This window comes from Rhincodon typus, chromosome 9, assembly GCF_021869965.1.
Source record: "Rhincodon typus isolate 14 chromosome 9, sRhiTyp1.1, whole genome shotgun sequence".
In the NCBI taxonomy this organism is placed as follows: domain Eukaryota; kingdom Metazoa; phylum Chordata; class Chondrichthyes; order Orectolobiformes; family Rhincodontidae; genus Rhincodon; species Rhincodon typus.
Genome location: NC_063340.1, coordinates 5375634 through 5397956, shown reverse-complemented (window position 1 = coordinate 5397956; position 22323 = coordinate 5375634). Strand labels below are relative to the sequence as shown.

Below are 22323 nucleotides of genomic sequence, written 5' to 3'. Positions count from 1 at the left end.
TGTGTTCATCCAGCTCTACACTGTGTTATCTCACAACCATTAAAATACCTTGTTGGATTATGAAGCACTCTGTGAAGTGTTCTAGTCTCTGCAGAAGACTTCCTGCACAGTGTCTCAACAAATCCATTTGAAACCTCTCTGCTGTCCATGCGAATAATTCCTGGTCCACTAATTGACCAGATACCATGCAGCGCCCTTCTGCAGATTGGTTACTTTCAGTCTCCTCTCCTGCTGCAGCTCCCCCCGCGCCCCCCCAACCCTTATGCTTCTCAGAAGCAATCAGTAAAGAGAAAGTGCGACAGAATTTGCTATCGAAAACACCCCAGCAAGGCTGAATGGCACTCACCGATATCCATGGGTGAAAGGTACAGCAACTTCAGGTGATGTGCAGTTAAACACGCAATATTTGGAAGTTTTGGTCTGAATTACATCACTGCACTGTGTACTTTTCATATTTAGCATCTCCATCCTGAATGTTCACATGATAGACAGGTACTGACTGCCCTCCTGTCCTGTTTAAAGCTACTCCCACTAGGGGATCGGCTGTCACAGTACGTCACGCTTGTCTCCTCTTCCACCATCAATCTGTAGCTGCTCAGTGACATCTGTCATCCAACAACTACGCTTAGGTCAACCCCTCTTTCAGCTGCCTTCCACTTTGCTCTCTACAAGAGAGTTCTGTGGCTTTTTATGCCGATCAAATAAATGGGTGAAATGCTGACATTTCTTTCCTTAGCATTGCTTTTTTTTTTGAAAGCATTTTTCTTGTTCTTGAAACTTTGAGCAGCTAGTTATTTGTCTTATGGTTTCTATATAGAAATTCTAGTATACCCCCTTAACATTTCAAATCCCCCAGTTTTCTTCTGCAGATCTTTATTTATTATCCAGGTATCTGAGCCAGACAGGAGAGTGGGTAGAGTCTTATTAGTTTTTCCCTGTTTACGTTTGTTATAATCTTGCCTCGTGCTGTATTTGCTCATTAAACACACTATATGAAAAGTTGCCACCAGCCAGCACAAAAAGAATAACTATTCTCAGGCTGTGATAAATGCTCATGAATTTTACTCTGACAATTGCAATTTTGGAGTGCTATTCCTTTCTGTTTTGCGTTTGTTCAGAGAGATTTTGTAAATGTGAATTTTTAAATTTAATTTTTAAATTCCTTTCTTTTCCTTGCTATCTTCTCTCTTTCTCAACTCAGTCTTTCTTCTCGATTCTTTCTTTCTCTTTCAGTCTTGATTTAACATGGAAGTTACCTACTCAAATTCACCCTCTTTTTCAGACCTTCCACTGTTTATTTCCCAATCTTGAAATTTCACTGCTTTAGGAAATACCCCCATTGCTTTGCCATGTTAACTCAGGTTCCAGATGCTGTCTTATCCTTGGTGTGCTGCTGGAAGGCTCGCTCTTACAGCAACTGAAGGATACACTGTGATAGACATCTTGAATCTAACACCATTAATGTTTTGTCAGGAAATTAAATGCCCTCTTACCAAAAATTAATAGTTTGAATGTTTTTTTAGAAATTCAACAGTTATATATTTCGCAGTAACATTTCATTTATATATTTTTATTTTTATCAATTTTTCTTTTAAATAATTGAGGCTTTTAGTTGAAAACCTTAGCCTCTCTCAAAGTCCGAAGCCTCACCTCAACTCTTTGATGTGGAGAGGGATGTTCTCTGAATATATATCCTGAGGCTGTTAGGTGTTTTTTATTCATTCATACATGGGATATGGATGTTGCTGGCCAAAGCAGCATTTATTGACCACCCCTAATTGTTAAGAGTCAATCACATTGTTGTGGGTCTGGAGTCACATGTAAGCCAGACCAGATTTCCTTCCCTAAATCCTTCCCAACAATCGACAATTTTTAATGACAACAGCGTTAGTATCTCAATTCCAGATTTTTATTGAATTTAAATTCCACCATCTGCCGTAGCAGGATTTGAACCCAGGTCCCCAAAATGTTGCCTGGGTGTCTGGATTAATAGTCTAACGATAATACCACTAGGCCATTGCCTTTCCTATATGATCAATGATTTGTGGCTAGTTGGTAAGAAAAGGGAGAGAGTGGGAGAATGGCGTTAAACCAGGATACTCATTTGGAGAGCTGGTGCAGACACGCTGGGCTAACGGCCCAATTCTCCACTGTAAGGATTCTGTAATTCGGTGACAAACCAAGAGCATTCACCTCAGACCTTGAAGAAATCTGCATGGAGCGATTTGCCGTCTCTGTGCTGAGAACATCACCATTTTTGCCACGCTATTGATTTTTCGCGTTGTCTATCAGCAATTGCTGATGTGCAGCCAATTGCATTAAAGAACTTTCACAGACAGCCAGCAAGGCAACCAGGGAATGAAAAGCACTAACAATCAAATTACTGCTTAAAAAATTTGGAGAGTGAAATTAAGATTGGGCCACACGCACACGCACCGAGTTAACGTACAATTTGAAATATCATGAACAAATGCTTAATTTGTTTTACATTACTAAATTTTTAAACTAGGTTTTTAAATTATTAATCATAGTAGAGATTTAATAAATTTCCAAACTTTTCAGGGCCAGACTACACGTTGTCAGGAGTTCTTACTGAGACTGATGTTTTTCATTAAAACAATTTCATTGTTAAAGAATGATCAATTCACCATGGCAGTGACACCAGGTACCTCCTTGCGATCTTATTCTAACATTTCTTATAACTGTTGCACACTTTTAAACCTAAATTCTACGTGTGTACAAATTATTCACCTGTTGTGTAGTGTAACCTGTATGCCTCACTGTGTCTAAGCACCCTATGATCTGTATGTCCTTGCTCACTATGATTTGCCTTTACTGCTCACAAACAAAGCTTTTCACTGTACTTAGATACACGTGACTAAATTGCACCTCATTGAACAAGGCTTAATTTTATCTGGGACTTCAAGAATTTCCATAGCGCAACCTAAAACAGAACTGTGCCTGACAGACCAGAACTTCACAATTTCTGTGTTAATCTGCATTTGCACCAAATTCTGAAGCTTCCGTCAGAATCCAAGAGTTAACTACGACAGATCAGTCTGTGTTTAAAGCAACTTTTTAAGTTAATTTAAACAATTGATGTAAGAATTGGAATCAAATACTGATATAATTGATCACTGTTAATTGCCTTGGAGAATCAGATTATTAACAACAATTTTAAAGCAAAAGTTAGTTTTTTGTGTCTTTATTTACTTTCCCATTCGTCTGAAGATGTTAATGTGCTCATCCTTTGTATGTGGCACTTGCATTACTCAGTTAGACAACTATGGTTTTAAGTCATTCTCCAGAATTTGAGTCCCTGATGTGACGAGCAGATAATTTATCTTGTGGCTGTTTTTGGAGCCTTGGTTGAATGTTAAGATGTTTCAATGAACACCTGGAATAAAATGCAATGTGTCATATTGAAAAGGAGAATAGCCCTCCAGACAGGATGACTAATTAATTGCGTGATTCTGTGTTGCTGTTACCACTGCAGCCACCTCATCCTGCATCTCGTTCTCTTCCCTATTAATTGGTCACATTGATTTTGTCGACATAGTGTAGGAATGAAAACATTCATTGGACTCTCTAATATACACTGAGTATTTACTTGGTTACCTAGAGGCTTGAATGGTGATATTGTAAGAGAACATCACTTATCAATGCAACCTTGATGATGATGACAATTAGCTCAGTTGGCTGGACTGCAGGTTCGCAATGCAAAGTGATGGTAACCGTGTGGGTTCAATTCCTGCAGTGGCTGAGGTTACCATGAAGGACTCTTCATCTCAACCTCTCCCCTTGCCTGAGGCATGGTGACCCTCCGGTTAAACCACTACCAACCCTATGGTCTGGCAGGACTGTGATGACTTTACCTTTAATTATGGAATCTGTTGCACCTTGATGGATTTCTGTCTATTTTGACGGAAAAAGTGCTGCCATGTAAAACTCATCTGTGCCAAAATTTTGACCCTGTCATTGGAGAGACTTAATAATGGGAAGGTTAAAATGAAGGTTAAGAAGTGAGAGGCTGAAAAGATCCTGCTAACAAATCTCAATGTCCAATGTAAAATTTTATTGTGCTACACTTTCTATCTACACTTAGCGGAATTTTGTTTTGCAATTCACTAATACCATTGACTGAGATCAGAATGTAAAATGCCGTAACTAATAAAGTGGGAAATACTTTATTCTGTAACTACAAACATGACAGGCTTTTAAAAATAAAGAAAATCTAAATAATTCAGCTTGTGCTAGCTGAGAGGTCAAATGCAGGCAATTTTTGATTAGAAGTGGGAGAGAAGTGACTGGAAATCTGTAATTCGGCATTTGTCAGCCCTAGCTTGATTGTTGTCCAGTTCAAACCCCTGCGATTGATGATGTACTTTGGCTCTCCGTATGACAATGTCTTGATTTTAACAATTCTGTCCCTCACGTTCACATCTGTCTTTAGCCTCCATATCACCTATCCCTCTTTTTCTCTCTGTCTCTCTCTCTTTCTAATCCCCTACCCTACAGCCCTTAGGAATCTCTGTGGTGCTCCAAATCTGGCAATATGCCCGTCCCCAATTTTACCTTCAATACTTGCTCCTTCTACCACCGGCCTTCAGTAGCAGCAGTGTGTGAGGTACACTGCAGCAACTCACCAAAGCACCTTCCAAGGCCACGCCCTCTACCATCTGGAAGGTCAAGGGCAGCAGCTGCATTCCCTCTAATATTTCCTGCAGCTTCACAGACCTCTGAGGTCCGAGTACAGTTTCTTTTGAACAGGAAGTCGGTGTGTCTATAGGCTAACTGGTGCACACTGACCCTCTGACTATGCAGCTTAGTGGGACCATTGGGCAGCCGATACCTGGGATGACGCCACCACCGACAAGTTTCCCTCCAGGCCACACGCCATTCCTGACTTGGAACCAACCTACTGTTGGTTCGTTGCTGGGTTAAAGTCCTCTATAACCAAACACTATGTGAACTGAAGTGGTTGAAGAAGGCAGCTCACCACCACCCCCTTCAGGACAGTTGGGGATGGGCAATTACTACTGACCTAACCCACATCGCATGGATAAAGGAAAATAAAATTTGTTGACTGGGTCTTGGTGTGAGCTTGGATAGGCACAAGCGAATGCTGAGTGCGCTGATGTTTATACGGGGTGCAGAGTGACAGTCTGACCAGGAGAAAGTGGAATATTTGAATCTCGAGGAAACAGGCACAATTGAGATTTTTAGCGTCAGGTGAACTGCGACAGGTCACCAGGATTGGTTAGTGTCATCCAATTGAGACAGAGATTTAAAAAAAGACATGAGGGGCAAATGTTTTACACAGAGGGTGGTTCACACATGGATTGAGCATCCTACGGAAGTGGTGGATGTAGGCACAGTTACAACATTTATAAGACATTTGGATAGACACATGAATAAGACAGGATATGGGCCAGAAGCAGACAGATGGGACTAGTTTAGTTTTGGATTATGGTTGGCCAGGACTGGTTGGACCGAAGGGTATGTTCCTGTGCTGTATGACTCTCTGTGGGCCAATTAATTGGGACTATTGATTGAAAAGGGGTCCATGTCTCAAAGTGTACGGTTACACGTGACAAAGTCCAGATAGATGTCAGACGTGTTGCATTTTCCTTGAAGTTATGCTTCCAGACCTTTCTATTTATCCCATTGACAGCATTTGAAGCACAGAACAGCTTTTTTTTAAATATCTGATGCATTGTTAGATTCTGCCTGTGCACCTGATTGCAGTATTTCGTTACCCTGGAGACCATCACAATTACACTGCTGTCTGCTAAATGGTGCCTATACATGTAGATCCCTTCAGGGGTCACATCATTCAGCTCCATCGATAGGGAAGAGCAATACTTCGAGAGAATAAATTAAAGACTCACTTAAATCGATAAAGCCTTGACTTGAAAAATTATTTGTTAATTATATTAATAGTTTGGTCACTACAAGTTCATAGAATCATAAGATCCCTACAGTGTGGAAACAGGCCCTTCGGCCCAACAAGTCCACACCGACCCTCAAAGCATCCCACCCAGACCCATCCTCATATAACTCACCTAATCTCTACATCCCTGAACTCTATGGGCAATTTAGCACGGACAATCCACCTAGCCTGCACATCTTTGGATTGTGGGAGGAAACCAGAGCACCCAGAGGAAGCCCACACAGACTCTGGGAGAGTGTGCAAACTCCCCACAGACAGTCACCCGAGGTGGGATCGAACCCGGGTTCCTGGTGCTGTGAGGCAGCAGTGCTAACTACTGAACCACCTGCTGCCCCAAGTGGTCAAAGGTGCCTTACCTCATCAGTATTATTGAGGGCCAAAGTTGCTTGTCTCCTCTGTGTAAAAGGCATTCCGAGCCTGCTGTAAGGGCTTCCCCCAGCATGGGTAGGAACAAATATTTTACAGAGTTGACAGGCATTGAGGTTTTAATAAATTATTTCATGTATATTTTGCTTTCTCATCATTCCAGTTGGCTGCCAGAAACTACTGACAGTGACAAAAGTGGCAAGAAATGGGGAACGGCATGATTGGAATATTTTATCTCCGCACCTTGCTTCAATTCTGGGTCATATTAGGATTTGGAGTTTTACAGGCTCAAAGTCTTACACATGTACAGCCAGACCTAGTAATTGCAGACCTTGATTCTGGCTCGATTAAGATAGTATCCCACTGGCAATCCTTCCGGCGCGTGTTACCAAACAGACTGGAGGTTGTGAAATATATAAAATAATTTACATCTCAGCAGAGAGTTGGTACTTTCTTTCTTGTTGGAAATCTTAATTGCCTGGCCTTTCCCCCATTTATTAACATAATGAGACTGCATTGTCTTCAAGCCTCAGCAATCTTTTAATTAATGTTTCGTGGAGATCTGTGTGTGCAATTTCTGGAAAAAGTGCACGTTAATCTTTCTTTTAGAAGAAGTATCCAAAGATGCCAACTTGCCTTGTCATCTGTTCGAAACATTCTGTTTTGATACAGTATATAAAAATAAGTTGGACAGTGGGTGGCTCCGTCAGCTTGATTTCAAATGCAAGTGCGGTATTGAGCGCTGGTGTTGAGAAGCTGGTCCTGATGGGGTTTGTAAATTTCATTCTCTCAGCTAGAAGTAATAAAGACAGGTAAAAATGTACTCTTGCTGTACCTTGTGTCTGCCCTGCAAGCATGTCATGAGAGACGGTACAGCTTATGGAAAGTCAAATCCTATTTATTTCAGAGTCACTTAAGATAAAACAGAGGCAGGGCTTATACAATTAATGGTCAGTCCTTGGGTAGTGTTGTAGAACAGAGGGACTTAGGGGTGCAGATAAATAATTCTTTGAAGTTTGCAACACAGATAGACAGAGTGGTTAAAAAGACGTTTGGCATGCTTGCCTTCATTGCTCAGTCCTTTGAGTATAGGAGTTTGGGCATTATGTTGAGGCTGTACAGAACATTAGTGAGGCCTCTTCTGGAATATTTGTCCAGTTCTGGTTGCCCAGTTACAGGAGGGATATTATTAAACTGGAGAGGTTTCAGAAGAGATTTGCCAAGATGCTGCTGCGTGTGGAAGGTTTGGATAGGCTGGATCCTTTTCACTGAAGCATAGGAGATTGAGAGATGACTGTATAGAATCTTATAAAATCATGAGGGGTATAGATAGGCATTTTTTTTTCCCTGGGGTGGGGGATTTCAAGACTAGGGGACACATTTTTAAGGTGAAAGGAGAGAGATTTTAAAAAGACATGAGGAGCAAATGTTTTTTCTCAGAGGGTGGTTCGTGTGTGGACAGAACTTCCTGAGGAAGTCGTGGATGTGGGTACAATTACAACGTTTAAGACAATTGGATAAGTACATGAATAGGAAAGGTTTGGAGGGATATGGGCCAGGATCAGACAGGTGGAACTAGTTTGGTTTGGGATTATGTTCAGCATGGACTGTTTGGACCGACGGGTCTGTTTCTGTGCTGTGTGACTCTGTGTAAATATCTAATTGGATGCAAGAGGGTGCTATTAAAGTTTGCTTGATGAATACAACCCACAATGTTCAACATTCTGTGCAACTTATGTATGTTGGTTTGTAATATATTTAAATGATCTGGATGAAAATGTAGGTGGTCTGATTAGTAAATTTTGTAGATGACATGAAAACTGGTGGAATTATGGATAGTGAGAAGGTTGTAAAACGTTACAGCAGGATATAGACCACTTAGAAATTCAGGCAGAGAAGTGGCAAATTAAGTTTAATCCAGACAAGTGTGAGATGATGCATTTTGGGAGATTAGTGCAAGAGGAAACTATACAGTAAATGGGAGAATCCCGAGAAGCATTGATAGACAGAAGGATCTTGGGAGGCAAGTCCATAGCTCCCTGAAAGTGGCAACACAAGTGAATAAGGTGATAAAGAAGATGCTTGCTTTCATCTATCAGGGAATTGAGTAGAAAAGTTGGTCAGTCATGTTGCAGCTACATAAAACTTTAGTTCTGCCACATTTGGAATACTGTGTGCAGTTCTGATCCCTACACTGTAGGAAAGATGTGGAGGCTTTAGGAAGGGGCCAAAAGAGGTTTACCAGGATGTTTCCTGGATTGGAGTGTATTCGCTTTAAGGAGAGGTTGGAAAAACTTGGCTTGTTTTTGCAAGACCCACCAACGTCAGGTTGTGTTACTGCTTATGGGTTTCCAGAGGAAATGGTGTCTGACAATGGGCCTCAGTTTTGTTCAGAAAGAGTTTCTGACTTTCATGAGAAAGAACCGGGTAAAACAGAATCATAGAATTATAACGGAGAGAATAGGAGCCATTCAGCCCATGATGTCTGCAACGACTGTATTATCAAGTGTCAACCTCCTACCACGAACGCTGCACGCACACACAGACGTTTGAATCCTGCCGTAGCAGATGGTGGAATTTGAATTCAATAACAATTTGGAATTAAGAGTATAGTGCTGACCATGAAACTGTTGCTGATTTGTCAGAAAAACATATCTGGTTCATTAATGTCCTTTAGGGAAGGAAATCTGCCATCCTCACTTGGTCTGACCTACATGTGACTCCAGATCCACAGCAATGCGGTTGACTCGTGACTGCCCTCTGGGCAATAAATGCCAGCAACACCTTCATCCTGTGAATTGAGAGAAAAAAAATGTCATGGAATGTCAAATTGGCAAATGCTTTACTTTCCCGAAACTCTCTCTTGCTTCTCAACTCGGACGGTAGCTAATCATTTTTTTCTGACTACTTGTGATGAATTTGTCCTTTTTAAACATTTTCATCTCTGTTACTCTTGATGGATGCAACAATCACAACAAAAATCACTTAGAAATTTATTTATTTCCTGATGTAGCTATTATGTAGAAGAACTCATCAACCTGACTTTTTGTTTATGATGTGTTGTGGTCCTGTTGATAGTACAACTCTTGCAGATGAATGACGTACCTAATGTGATGAATGTTTACATTTATTTGTCTAGTAAAGACGCCTTTGCATCAAACTCTCGAAATCCACTCCCCACTGCCCCAACCCTCTCTTACTCTGAACCCCACTTCCCTACTTTAGGATGCTTCTTAGAACTACATCTGACCAACTCGATTCTATCTGCACGTTCCTGCCTTGTGTAACTTTATCTTGCATCGTGATGCTCCTGTGAAGCGCCTGGGGGAGATTTCATTATATTAATGATGCTATGAAAATGCAAGTTGTTATTGCACCCAGCAAACAATTTGTTTTTGTCCTTGTTTTGTTTTAATCAAGGAAAAACCTATTAAATGTTTCACATTATCGTCAGTCATGCATGGCGCAGAATTTGAAAGCTATTTAGCTTATGTTTTGTATTTGTTTAAAATTGTGATTTCTTAAATCACGCATGGGACGTGGCCATCGTTGGAAAGGGCAAAGGAATTTTTTTTTGGATAATTCCTAAACTCCACTGTTATCCATATGGCCAAGGTGTTCCTGTTGTGCAGTGAGGAAAGGGAGCTCCAGCATTTTGACAGTGATGGAATGGAGATACAGCTCCAAGTCCAGGATGCTGTGTGGTCTGGAGAGGGATTTGTAGGTACGGATGCTCTTGTGCACTTCCCCTCCCCACTGCCCCTGTCTTTCAGGGTGGGCAGCTTTGAAAGGTACTGTCGAAGGATTCATGCTGAGTTGCTGCAGTTGTAGATCAATAATATGCACTGCTACTCCAATGCATCAGTGTTGGAGGAGGTGAACATTAAGCTGATTGTAGGATTGTAATCATTTTTAAAAAAAAAGTAAATACCATTAAGTCTAAAAAGGTGTGTTGAAAATAAAACCTGACTGAGCCTTTTGAGGAAGCTCAACTGGTTTTAAGAAATCAAGCCATGTAATGTGACCTGTATTTTTCAATTTAATAGGTGCCCAAATTTATAAGTCTCTGTTCAGCACTTTTGCCATCACCCTGATGCTTCTAAATGGAGTGATGACATGCATCCATTAAATAAAAGCAGAACATGCTGGAGAAACTCAGCAGGTCAGGAAGCATCTGTGGAGAGAAAAACAGTGTTTGTATTTTGAGTTGAATCTTTGGCAATGAAGGGGTCTGGAATTTTTTTTTCCATGCTGTTGGTGAAGGAGGAGGAGGAACGAGTGGAACAGATGGCGAGGGTGCACAGAGAAAAGACAAAGGGAGTGCCAATGGTGGTAAATGAGGGATCTTGGTGCAAAATAGGTGTTAATGGTAAGTGAGAATAGTTAAAAATACCTTGTCTTTGCCAAGAGCAAACAAACATAGGGAGAGGAGATGAAGGGGGATAATCAAACTGGAGGACAATATTTATTCCCTGAAGTTGTTACTTCCATGTTGATTCCAGTAGAGATAGTAAGAACTGCCAATGCTGGAGTCAGAGATAATACAGTTGTGGAGCTGGAGGAACACAGCAGGCCAGGCAGCATCAGAGGAGCAGGAAAGCTGATGTTTCGGGTCAGGACTCTTGATTCCAGTAGGTTCTGAAGTGCCCAGGGAGAAAATGGGGTGCTGTTCCTCCAGCCATTCATCCATTTGTTGGTTGTAGATTTGAGAACTATAGTACAGGATGTGTGAAAGTGCTGAACATGATGGGCCGAATGGTGTCTGTTTGCACTGTGACCGTTTCTGAACTTCAGTTCAATTTGTTTCATTTCGAGAACTGCCAGAGACTGGAGCAAGTCTTGAACACAGTTTGCAAGTGTTGGCCTGTAGAGTACCTAATTTTGTCTTCAAACACATAATTAAAGGATTCAGTTCCTCGCTGCTGGTTAAGGCAATTTAAATTACAGCTGCAATGTAATGACTTCATGAGACCTGAACTGACAATACATTTGAGAAACAGTTGGATGCTGTAATAGGATGGCAGAAAGATTGGAATTTGGTGAATCGAGATCAAATGGGCAGTAGTGTTTTGCTCGTTCGGAGGTGGTGCAGTATGCAAACTTTGAACAGCACTCTTGTAGTGCAGTGGGTAGTGTCTCTCTTCTGAGCTGGGAGGCCCCGGTTCAAGTCCCACCTGCTCCAGAGTGGTATGTTATCGCATCTCTGAACAGGTTGATTGGAAAATATTTGTAAAGTTTGAGGAACTATCCTAACAGCAGGTCCTGAATGCAAGCATAAAAACAAAATACTGTGGATGCTGGAAATTTGAAATTCAGGCAGAAAGTCCTGGAACAAAAACCGAAATTGCTGGAAAAGCTCAGCAGGTCTGGCAGCATCTGCGGAAAGAAATCAGAGTCAACATTTCGGGTCAAGTGACCCTTCCTCAGAAAATTCTGGAAATACTCGGGCACTGTGTGTGCAGGGAGAAACCGAGGTAATGATACAGGTTGGTCTCCTTACATCCACCTCAGGATGAGAGTAAAAACTCCTTACTTCAGTCACACTTGGGGTGTTTCCTGAAAATTCCCACCTTATTTTCGATGGCCAAATTGTTGCCGCTTTCTGCTTTTAATTTGTTTAAGACAATCACTGATTGCAAATCATGCTACTACCCAACCTCACAGTGCTACATCTGCAACATTCCTCTTTACTCTTCTCTCCCCATTTCTGGTAATTAGATAGTTGATAGAATTGTACAGTACGAAAGAGGCTCTTCAGCCCATCGAGTATGTACTGCCCAAGCTGCACTAAATCAATACAAGTCCCATTTTCCAGTATTTGGCTCCGTAGCCTTGAATGTTATGATGTTTCAACATAGTGTTTCCGGCTGTGAAGTAGGGACACTACCACAGGAGCCCTATAGTAATTAGATTATAGGTAGATATTAGTTAAAGTGGCCTTAATTTTTATATGGAACATCTCCTGAGAAGCATTCAAATCAGACCATCAGAAGAATGGATGACAATAAAAACAAAGTTGCTGGAAAAGCTCAGGAGGTCTGGCAGCATCTGTGAAGGAAAAAACGAAGTTAACGTTTCAGGTCTGGTGACCCTTCTTCAGAATCGATGAGGTGGTTGCAAGAGTTGGACTTGTTGGAGGAGCCTTGATGGAGCTAGAGAGAGCGGAGAGAGGCGTTCAGGTTTTAGAGAAGAACTTCCGGATTGCTGGATGAGATTCTGACACTAATCTTAGAATCCCTACAGTGTAGGAGCAGGCCATTTGGCCCATCGAGTGCACATTGACCCTCCGAAGGGCATCCCACCCAGACCCATCCCCCTGCCTTATCCCTGCATTTCCCATGGCTAACTCACCTTAGCCTGCACATCCCTGGACACTACGGGCCAATTTAGCATGGCCAATCCACCCTAACCTGCACACCTTTGGACCATGGGAGGAAACCATAGCACCACGCAGAGAATGTACAAACTCCACGCAGACAGTCACCCAAGGGTGGATTTGAACCTGGGTCCCCGGCAGCTGTGAGGCAGCAGTGCTAGCCACCGAGCCGCCATGATGTAAGAGTAAGTGAAATCCGGGTGGATGTAGGGATAGTGGCACCCTGAGGTGCCTAGAGTTGACAAAGCAGGAAACATACACTGGTAAGTAAGGCTAATATATTTCCAGCTGTGAGACTTGTTGTTGAAAAGGGAAGGTAATAAAGATAAAGTCAGGCAATGAGTCAGAAATGGAAATAGTAAATTCCCATATGTTATCAACATAATGACCGAGTTTAAAATAAACCACAGATTCATTGCAGTTAAATATTGGATTTCTTGGGACCCATTATAAATATTTAAATACTGCACCATAATTTACTACTGCATTGATGCACAATAGTCTGCTTGGGCAATACTTTGTCACACACTGAGCCTTGGCACATCTGAATTCCGCCAGTAGAAGGTGCAGTGATTCCATTCACTTTAAATTCCACCTTCAGCATTAGGAGTCAATTCTGTGCGATGAAGCATTTACATTTTGTTCCAGCCTGAGTGCTGAGTGTCTGTGAATTTTCGAACTTGATTACTTTCTGTCACATAGGTTTCTTAAGAATTTTCCTTGTAGTTTACATTCCAGCTTCCTTTTCTTTTGTCACCCTCTCTTTCTTTGTCTCTCCATCTCTTTTATTCCCTTTTTCTCTTTCTCCTTTTTTCTCTTTCTCTCTTCACTCTTTTTCTCTCTCTAAGCCTTTTTCTTTCTCTGTGCCTCTTTCCCACCCCCCCCTCCCCCTCTCTCCCTTCATTTGGCTTTGTCTCTCTCTCTCTCTCCCCTTCCCTGTATCCCTGTTATTGTCCCTTCCCCTCTTCCTTTATCTTTCTGTCTCTCGCTTTCTGTATTTAGTTGTGTCTTTGTCCTTCTGTCTCTCATGAACCCGACTAATGTGTCCTGTGTGATTTGCAATGTGCACTAGTGCAGGCCATTCGGCCCAATGAGTCCAACCGACCCTCCGAACAATATCCCATCCAGCCCCACCCCCCTACTCTGTCCCTGTAACCCTGCATTTCCCATGGCCAGTACACCTAACCTACACATCTTTGGATTGTGGGAGAACCCAGAGCACCCAGTGGAAGCCCACACAGACACAGGGAGAATGTGCAAACTCCACGCAGATAGTCACCGGAGGGTGGAATCCAACCTGGGTCCCTGGCGCTGTGAGGCAGCAGTGCTAACCACTGAGCCACCGTGCCAATCTTAATGTAATCGCACATTATAACAAAAAAACAGAATTTCATTTTGACAAGCAGCCAGTTGGCCATTCATAATTTTTTAAAAAAAATATCTTATTAATAGTACACTCATTGTAACTGCAATATTGGACTAATTTGAGTCTTACTTTCCTGGGTGGTCATAACGCTTTCCGAGCAATTAGGAATTTTTAACTGATTTTAGAAAAGGGATTTCTTTTGGAGGAATGATCTTCAACTCGTATAACCCCTTGACCTTGCTGTACTTTAAGTTAACAGGGCTTCGCCATGAGATTTCACAGACATGGTCATTTTCTGAAAGATAAACCAAGGCCATGCACATATTACCCTGTGGGGTTTCATGAGGGAGAAATTTTGCTTTTGATTCAGATGTTCAAAGAATCAAAAAGATGCCAATTGGCCCAACGGGCCCATGCTAACCCTTTGATAAAAACAGTTCTGCTTTGACCCACGCCCACCACATTTTGAGTTTGTACATGGATCACCTTATTCCAGCTTCTTGGGTAGAACATTCCAGAACCTGATAATTTGGACAAAAGATTTTCTCCTTGCCTCACTTATTCCCCATCCTCGCTCTCAAATCTTTTGCCAAAAACTTGTGGCCTTTGGTTATTGACCTACTTGTTGGAGGGAGCATTTCTTTCCCAACTAACTTTCCAAATCCCCTCTTTATTTACCTGATTATTTGTAGTTGCGAATTGCATTCGTACCTGGTAGGGATTCTGCTGTGAAGAAGGGTCCAGACCCGAAACGTCAGCCTTCCTGCTCCTCTGATGCTGCTTGGTCTGCTGTGTTCATCCAGCTCTACACCTTGTTATCTGGGATTCTGCTGTCTTGTGTTAACACACTGTCACCAAGTAAATAAATGATCAGACAAGAATAATGCAGGCGCCGGACAAAACGTAGGTGCTGAATTTCTGCCTCACAGCTTCAAATAATACACTGCTGCAAAAAAGAGACCTGCTGTCTGGAGCTTTAAGAATTAAACAAAGACATTGGGAGGGGGACGGTCAATAGCTCCTCGTGGCATTCTCCATTGCAATACAGGAGGACTGCAGAGGTTCAAGAAGGCAGCTCACCACCACCTTCTGAAGGGCAACTAGGGATGGGCAAGAAATACTGGCCAGCCAGTGACGCCCACATCCCCCAAATGAAGAGAAAAAAAAATCTTGACCAATCCGAATGGACTTGCTGACCAATCCACGCCCTTTACTCACGCGGTAAAAATTGTTACTCCCTTTGGAATTTAGCATTCTTCCACCTATCCCGATGAGTGTAAGATGAAAATCTTTGTCTCTGTTTTTATAACTCATTGATACTCAAATTTCTCATTATCAAGAATGACTGACTATTTAATACACTTGCAGTTTATTAGTTTCACAAAAAGCTTTTCTACCACCCCTGTAAAAAAATAATAACCATGTTGGAAAATTGAATATTGAGTGTAGTCTGGAAATTTACAAGCAGTCTGTGTCGGATTTAAACACACGCACGTCCCTGATGTATTAACAGATTCCTGGCCTCTCTGACAATATTTATGCCTATTTTCAAATGCAGTCTGTTACATATGCACTTGGAGCTCAGGGTAGGGCCCTCACTGTTGATTTTTTTTATTTTTAGACCCTGTGTGCTTCTCGTTTGACCCCAATCAGAATCTCTCCGAGGTGATGACCTTTTGGTTTTTTTTTCACAGCAACACTGCATTGATTAAATATGAAGAGGGTAAAAGTTCATTTACTATAATTTGCCTTTTCATGTGATAACCGGTACTTCAGCTGGGTCACTGTCCCAGGCACTGCTGTGGAAGTTGATCTATTTCATTAAGTGAACACAAACTGTGGCAAAGCTTAGCCCTTAATAGTCCTTCTGTATCGCTATCCAACTGAAAAGAAGGTAGCATTGCTTAGGAGCAACCGACTGTTGTTTTCTGCAGCAAACCCTCCGTCTCTCTTTCAACACTTGATCATTTTGGAGGAAGATCTGTCCCATGAATGATTGGAGCTGCGCCTAATTTTGCGATCTCACTAAATGCTCCAGTGATTCCTGCTGTTTTCAAAGGTTGTCCATTCACGGTGTCTGCGCTCGGCTAATTATCTTTACTAATTCCTGGCATGTGCCTGTCACTCACAAGGCCAGCATGTCCCTGCCCATTCCTAATTGCCCCTGAAAAGGCAGCAGTGAGCTGCTGCTTTGAATCCAACTGAGGGGCCATTGCAGAGGGCAATGGAGTTACAGCCATATTCCTCAGAGCCTGGGGTCACAGATAGAGTCAAGCAACAACAAGAACTTGTATTCATATGGCATCTCTAATAGAATGAAATGTCCCAAGGTGCTCAACAGTAGCATTATACATTTAAGTACAATACCAGCATCCATAAAGAGATATTAGAGCAGAATAGTCTCTTGGTAACAATCTACTGATTTAATTCCCTAAAGGAAGTGTGAATATAATTATAGTTTGGTCCAATGCTCAGTTTTAAAATATTTATGTAATTAACAAAAATTAACAGATCTGAGACAGCTCTGAGAGCTTTTGAGACACTCTGCTGATGTAATTCCAACATTGGGCGCAATCTAAGCTAAAATCAGCATTGCCTTTGAACTTATCAAGGATTTTTGATTTCTTCCTCATAAATATAATTGTGAAATATGAGGTCCATTTTTGTGTTCCTTTGCACGTGCCCTTGGGTGTGCCTGCTCCTGCACTCTCCCCAGACACACGCACATATGCAAACGCATACCCTCACTATATGTACACGCACTCGCATGCTGTCTCTCTCAAACACTCACACACAAGTACATTCTCTGTCACTCACATGCTTTCCCCCACAGTCTATCGCACACTCATGCACTCTCACACTCATGCATTTCCCCTCACGCTTGCATACTCTTGTGTCTGCTCACACTCATGCACACTTACAAACTCGTGTGCTCTCACACACTGCTCTCATACACACTCGCACATGCTGTCTCACTTACACATTCACGCAGACGCACACATGCTCTCTCATATACTTGCACAGACTCTCACACTTGTGTGCTCCCTCTCTCTCGCACCCTGAAGACCTCTATCTCTCATACACTTGCACTCTCTATCACACCTGCATGCATGCTCTCATTTGCACATATTTGCATGCTTATTTTTCCATCACACTCTCACACTGTAATTTACACACACACTTCCATGCTCCTCCTCATGTATACATTTGCACCACACACAGGTACATATTCTCTCTCTCGCATGCACATTTGTACACTCTCTCTCTCATGCACACACCCACATGCCCTGACATGCATTCTTTCTCTCTCAGACTCTCAAGTGCGCACTCACTCTAATACACATTTGTGTGCTCTCTATCTCTCTCACACACTTATGCATGCTCATTCACACACGCTCACTCATTCATGCGCTCTCGCTCGCTCTCACTCACATACACACTCTTACTTATTTCTGCTCTTCCCCCCCCCCACACTCCATTGCGCATATGAAGATATTTAAACCAAACTTCTCCCATTCCAGGATTTTCTGAGGATTATGTTCCACAAGGTGATGCATGCTGCTACCGCCTCCCAGTTCTCCTCCAATTGCAGGGTGTGCTGCATAAGGTATGTGGGTAGGGGGGGATTAGCTGTCATCTGTATCGCAGCCAATCCTTTCACCTTCCAACAGGAGACACCAATCGTGTTGATACCCTCTTGCTTACAGTTTAACAATGTAATATCACACAGTTCCTCCCCTTTATTGCTATTTGCTTCCACATGTCTTCCGATGTCCACAAGGGCCACTGTGCAGTGGTTATTTTAGCATATTCATAATCTAGTGGCTTGGTCTAACGACCTGGAGACTTGAGCTCAATTCCCACCACGGCAGCTGGGGCAGTTTAAATGCAGTTAATAAGTTGTAGACCGTAAAACCCAGGAGTAGAAGTAGGCCATTCAGCCCATCGAACCTTTATCTCCACCATTCAATAAGATCTTGGCTGATCCAATCATCCACTTTAGTAACCAGGAGGCTACCAGTTTATCACTAAAATGCCAGCCAGGGAAGGGAAGCACTGACTAGGTCTGACCTACACGTGACTCCAGGCCCATAGCAATGCAGCTGACCTGTGAATGCCCTCTGAAATGGACTAGCAAAGCCTCTAGGGGTCAGTGCAGTTTGGAATGGGTTAATAAACACAGGCTGTTCCAGACAAACCAACACCCCAAGCAAGAATTTAAAAAAAAAAGAAAGCCTCTCCCTGGCCCACTAACCAGCTGGTATCCATGACTAACTTGTCAGCAGTTTAGATGCAAATTTAATCAAAATTTCAAGATTAAATGTGCATGCTGCTGAGTGGATTTAGACTCCATTGTCTTCACTGTGGTGACTAAAGTCTACAGCCTGACCTGAAATTAGATTTTGTTTCAAAAATATTAGAACCACCTGCAATGAACAGCAGCCAGTCTTTTCAGGATTGGTCTCTTTCCATAATCGTCAATGTCACCTTAATTTCTATCCCCGTTTGGAGATGCATTTATTTACTAGGGATAACAGGCGTGTTCAAATCGAGTGAAAAATCTTCTGTTTGTCTCCATCCTTCTCTCATCTTTTAATCTTAGTGAAAACTAAAGAGCTCTAATCTAACTCTGGAGCTGTGAGCTGTGTTACCAGGGATTCACGCACGGAAAGACAGTTAGTTTTAATCCATGTTTACCATCCTGCTAAATGTGTTTCTTTCTCAGCTAATTGCATTGCTTCTTGTTAAAATCCTAGCACTCCCTTTTAAATCACAGAATGATTTAAACTTTGCGCTGTGAAGAATTGGGTGTGATGCGTCCTATTTATTTTGAAATGTGAAGAGGAACATGTTGGCCAATGATTACACCCACACCCCAGCAGTGAGATTCAAATCTAATCACCTGCCAATCAGTTTGGTAAGAGCTGATGGGCAGAATATGGCCAAGATAGCCACCAGATCGCAGGCCTCGAGACTGGACGACTGGGTCAGCAGAACTGGTCAATCAGAAACTAGTAGCTCCTGGGTGCTGAGGGTGATGGCCAGTAAATTGGGAGATCCAGTGCCTGTGGATTAATTTGGGTAGGACTTGGGGAGAGGTTCGTCAGGGCCAGAACACACACGCGCGCACAAACACACATGTGCGCACACACGTACACGCGTGTGCGCACACAGACACACACGCGCACAAACACACACGCTACCCGTATACTCTCACCTCACCCACTGCAGTGATTGATTGTTACATTGCTTAAGTGGCCACTTTTTTAAAAAAAATCATTCATAGGATGTTGGACAGCTTTAAATGTCCATCACTAATTTCCCGGAGGGTAGCTAAGAGACATCCGCATTGCTGTGGATGTGGAGTCACATATAGACCAAAGCAGGTCAGGACAGCAAATTTCCCTTCCTAAAGGGACATGAGTGAACCAGGTGGGTTTTGAGATCAGAAAGAGGTCAAGTATTAGCCATTTAAGCAATTTAATTGCTGATAAGTTGACAAATCAGCAATGGGCCTTCTCACACAGCTCCTCATTGCAGAGCAGGTGGGTACATCCCTTTCCAACTCACTTGATTATTTCCCCATCTCACCACCTCAGCATGGAGGGAGGGAATTCTGCCTGTAATTTCCCACTCTGGGAATGACACACCAGTGGTGCTCGCTAAGGTGGAGGGCTGTGACAGATTATAGAAATTGTGAAAAAATATGATCATCTATTGTTGGAAAGGGGGCACTGGTTTTGCGGTGGTAGTGTTCCTATCTCTGAATCAGAAGGCCAGTATTCAAGTCCTAACTGCTCCAGAGGTATATAATAACAAATAAAAATCAAAAGAACTGTAGATGCTGTAAAGCAGCAACAACTTTTCTGAGGAAGGGTCACTTGACCTGAAACGTTAACTCTGATTTCTCTCCACAGATGCTGCCAGACCTGCTGAGCTTTTCCAGCAATTTGTTTGTGTCTCTGTGTGTGTGTGTAAGAGGAAGAGAGATACCGTCTCTATGACCAGGTTGATTAGAAATATCTATGCCTATATAATTGAGAAATGAATTTCAACATGGATAAGGGTGTGGTATTACATTTTTGGTAAGAAAAACGGGGAAGGCAAACATAGCTTGGAGCATGGGAATCTAACTGGGAAACAGGAAAGAAGCAGTCTGCATGTTATAAATAAACATATAGTGATGCAAAGTGCAGACCATTTAAAAACAAAATCAAGCAACTTGGATTTCTTTGGGGAATGATTGAATTGAAAAGCACAGAAGTTATGCTAATCCTGTATCAAGTCTTTGTGTATAGTTTTGGCTGTCACTTTTACTGAGGACATGGCAGCACTGGAGAGTCTACAGAGATTTTACAGGGATAATTGCTAGAGCTGTGGGCTTAAATCCACCAGGAGAGGAAGAATGGGTAGGCTCTCCTTCCTATTGACATTGAGAATGTTTGGGGAGTGGCCTCATTCAGATCTTGAGAATTATGAAAAGTTTTGACCGACAGACGTGGGGGAGGGTGGAGTCAGTATTCCCGCTTATGGGAAGAGCATAACCAGAGGCCATCAAGGTAAGATAGTCAACAAAAAAATTCCCAAGAAAACTCTTTACCCAGAGAGTGGTGAGAACCTGGAACTGGCTACCACAGACAGTGGTTGAGGCAAATATTACTTAAGTAAAGCCGGATAGGCATGTGAGAGAGCACGGACTACACAGGGGAAGTCTGGTATACCCCAGATGTTAGGGTGTAAAAAGCAAGAGTCTGTTATAGCTGGACCACATTAGTGAGATGCCTCCTATATTGGAGGAGCAAAATGAATGTTTAAATAAAGATTCACCTGTGGAGAGCCATGGGACCTTGACCTTGAGACCCATTGCAAACAAATTTGGGACATATTGAACCATATGATAATGGCCGATGTCAGGTATCGATTGAGAGGGATGGGAGGCTCATGTGGAGTATCAACGGTGAGGTGGATATTTCGTTAGAATGATCTGTGTCTGTGCTACAAGTTCCATCTTGCATTGTGTAAACCCATTTCTTTGCATTATGTCCAATGATGAGATCGGATTTAGCCTGAACTCATCATTCTGAAACTGGTTCCATAACAACACTATCAGTGTATACCTACTGGACATGGACTGCAGTGGTTCTAGAAGATAGCTCATAATCACCTTCACCAGGGCACTTGAGAGTGGACAGTAAATGCAGGCCGAGCGAGCAACTGTCAACATCCCATGAACTAATCTATTAAATATAAACCAACTAGCTTATTTAAAAACAGGGAACCTTCTTCCTTCTGTTACCGAGGCCTTAATGATATTGCCCCTTTAAGGTGAAGCGCTCATCGTATCCCAGTAAGTTTGGGTTATTTGTGTCTGTAGGCTGAGGAAGATGAGTGCAATTTGAAGGGTCTTCCTAAACCAGTGCGTTTCTGGCCAAGTCACATGGCCAGCTTTGGGCGTGGTGCTTTATCCAGGTGAGTTGAACCATGGAAACCACAAATGTTAACTCAGCTGTATTCGCTGCTCACTTAGTTGTACTAAAAGTTCTCTGATCCGATGTCCCCAGGATTGGGCTGATATTATCAGCTTAAACGAACAAAAACTCATGCCGCCGATCCAATGCTTTACTCACCCTGTCTCTTCTTGCAGCCTCAAATGGGGAACTGACTCAACAATGCCTGATTCGAGTTGGTTTAGTAGAACCTCACAATTCTCATTTGTTCTCCATTGTGACATTTTCTGTTTCTTGTTTATTACCTTATGTTTATTGACATCAAATATTCCTTAATCCATCAGATTAATTGATAAATAACTTTGTCAATGATCTTTAATTCCCTTTACCTCCCTTCCTTATGAATCACTGTTAAAATTTTGCTACAGCCTCAATTGTTATCGTTCTTTAAAGTCTGATTTGAATAAGGTGCACTGTAAGAAATGCGAAACCCGTTCTTATTCTGGAACTCTGCTAGTCCCCACTCCTAACATTTTATGTTACAAATTGCAGAGTCAGTTTTCAACATGCTATTAATTCTGCAAAATGTATTCCTCTTTAAGAAATCATAGGAAAATCCAAATAAGCTCAATATCTCATGTAATTATTCGAACAATTCACTAAAATGTAGCCTGTCACTTACAAATCCAAATTAAATGCTGTTCATAGCCCCTGCATTTTTTCGATTGTATATTGATGGGTAGAAAAAAATGCTATCAAGCAGTTTTTCATTCCAGAGGCTTTTGACTCATTGTTCTGTAATTTCAGGCTTTAT

At 42.1% G+C, this 22323-nt stretch overlaps 1 protein-coding gene across 1 annotated transcript in view; it reads left to right on the top strand.

Moving 5' to 3' along the window:
- The window catches only part of LOC109934244 (mono-ADP ribosylhydrolase 2), a 68648-nt gene extending 47000 nt beyond the window's left edge, over positions 1 to 21648 (top strand). The window contains exons 5-7 of the mRNA XM_048600895.1: positions 17583 to 17668; positions 21437 to 21531; positions 21624 to 21648. Of these exons, the coding sequence (XP_048456852.1) occupies positions 17583 to 17668; positions 21437 to 21531; positions 21624 to 21648 (206 nt within the window). The remainder of the gene's footprint in view (positions 1 to 17582; positions 17669 to 21436; positions 21532 to 21623) is intronic.
- The last annotated feature ends 675 nt before the right edge of the window (positions 21649 to 22323 follow it).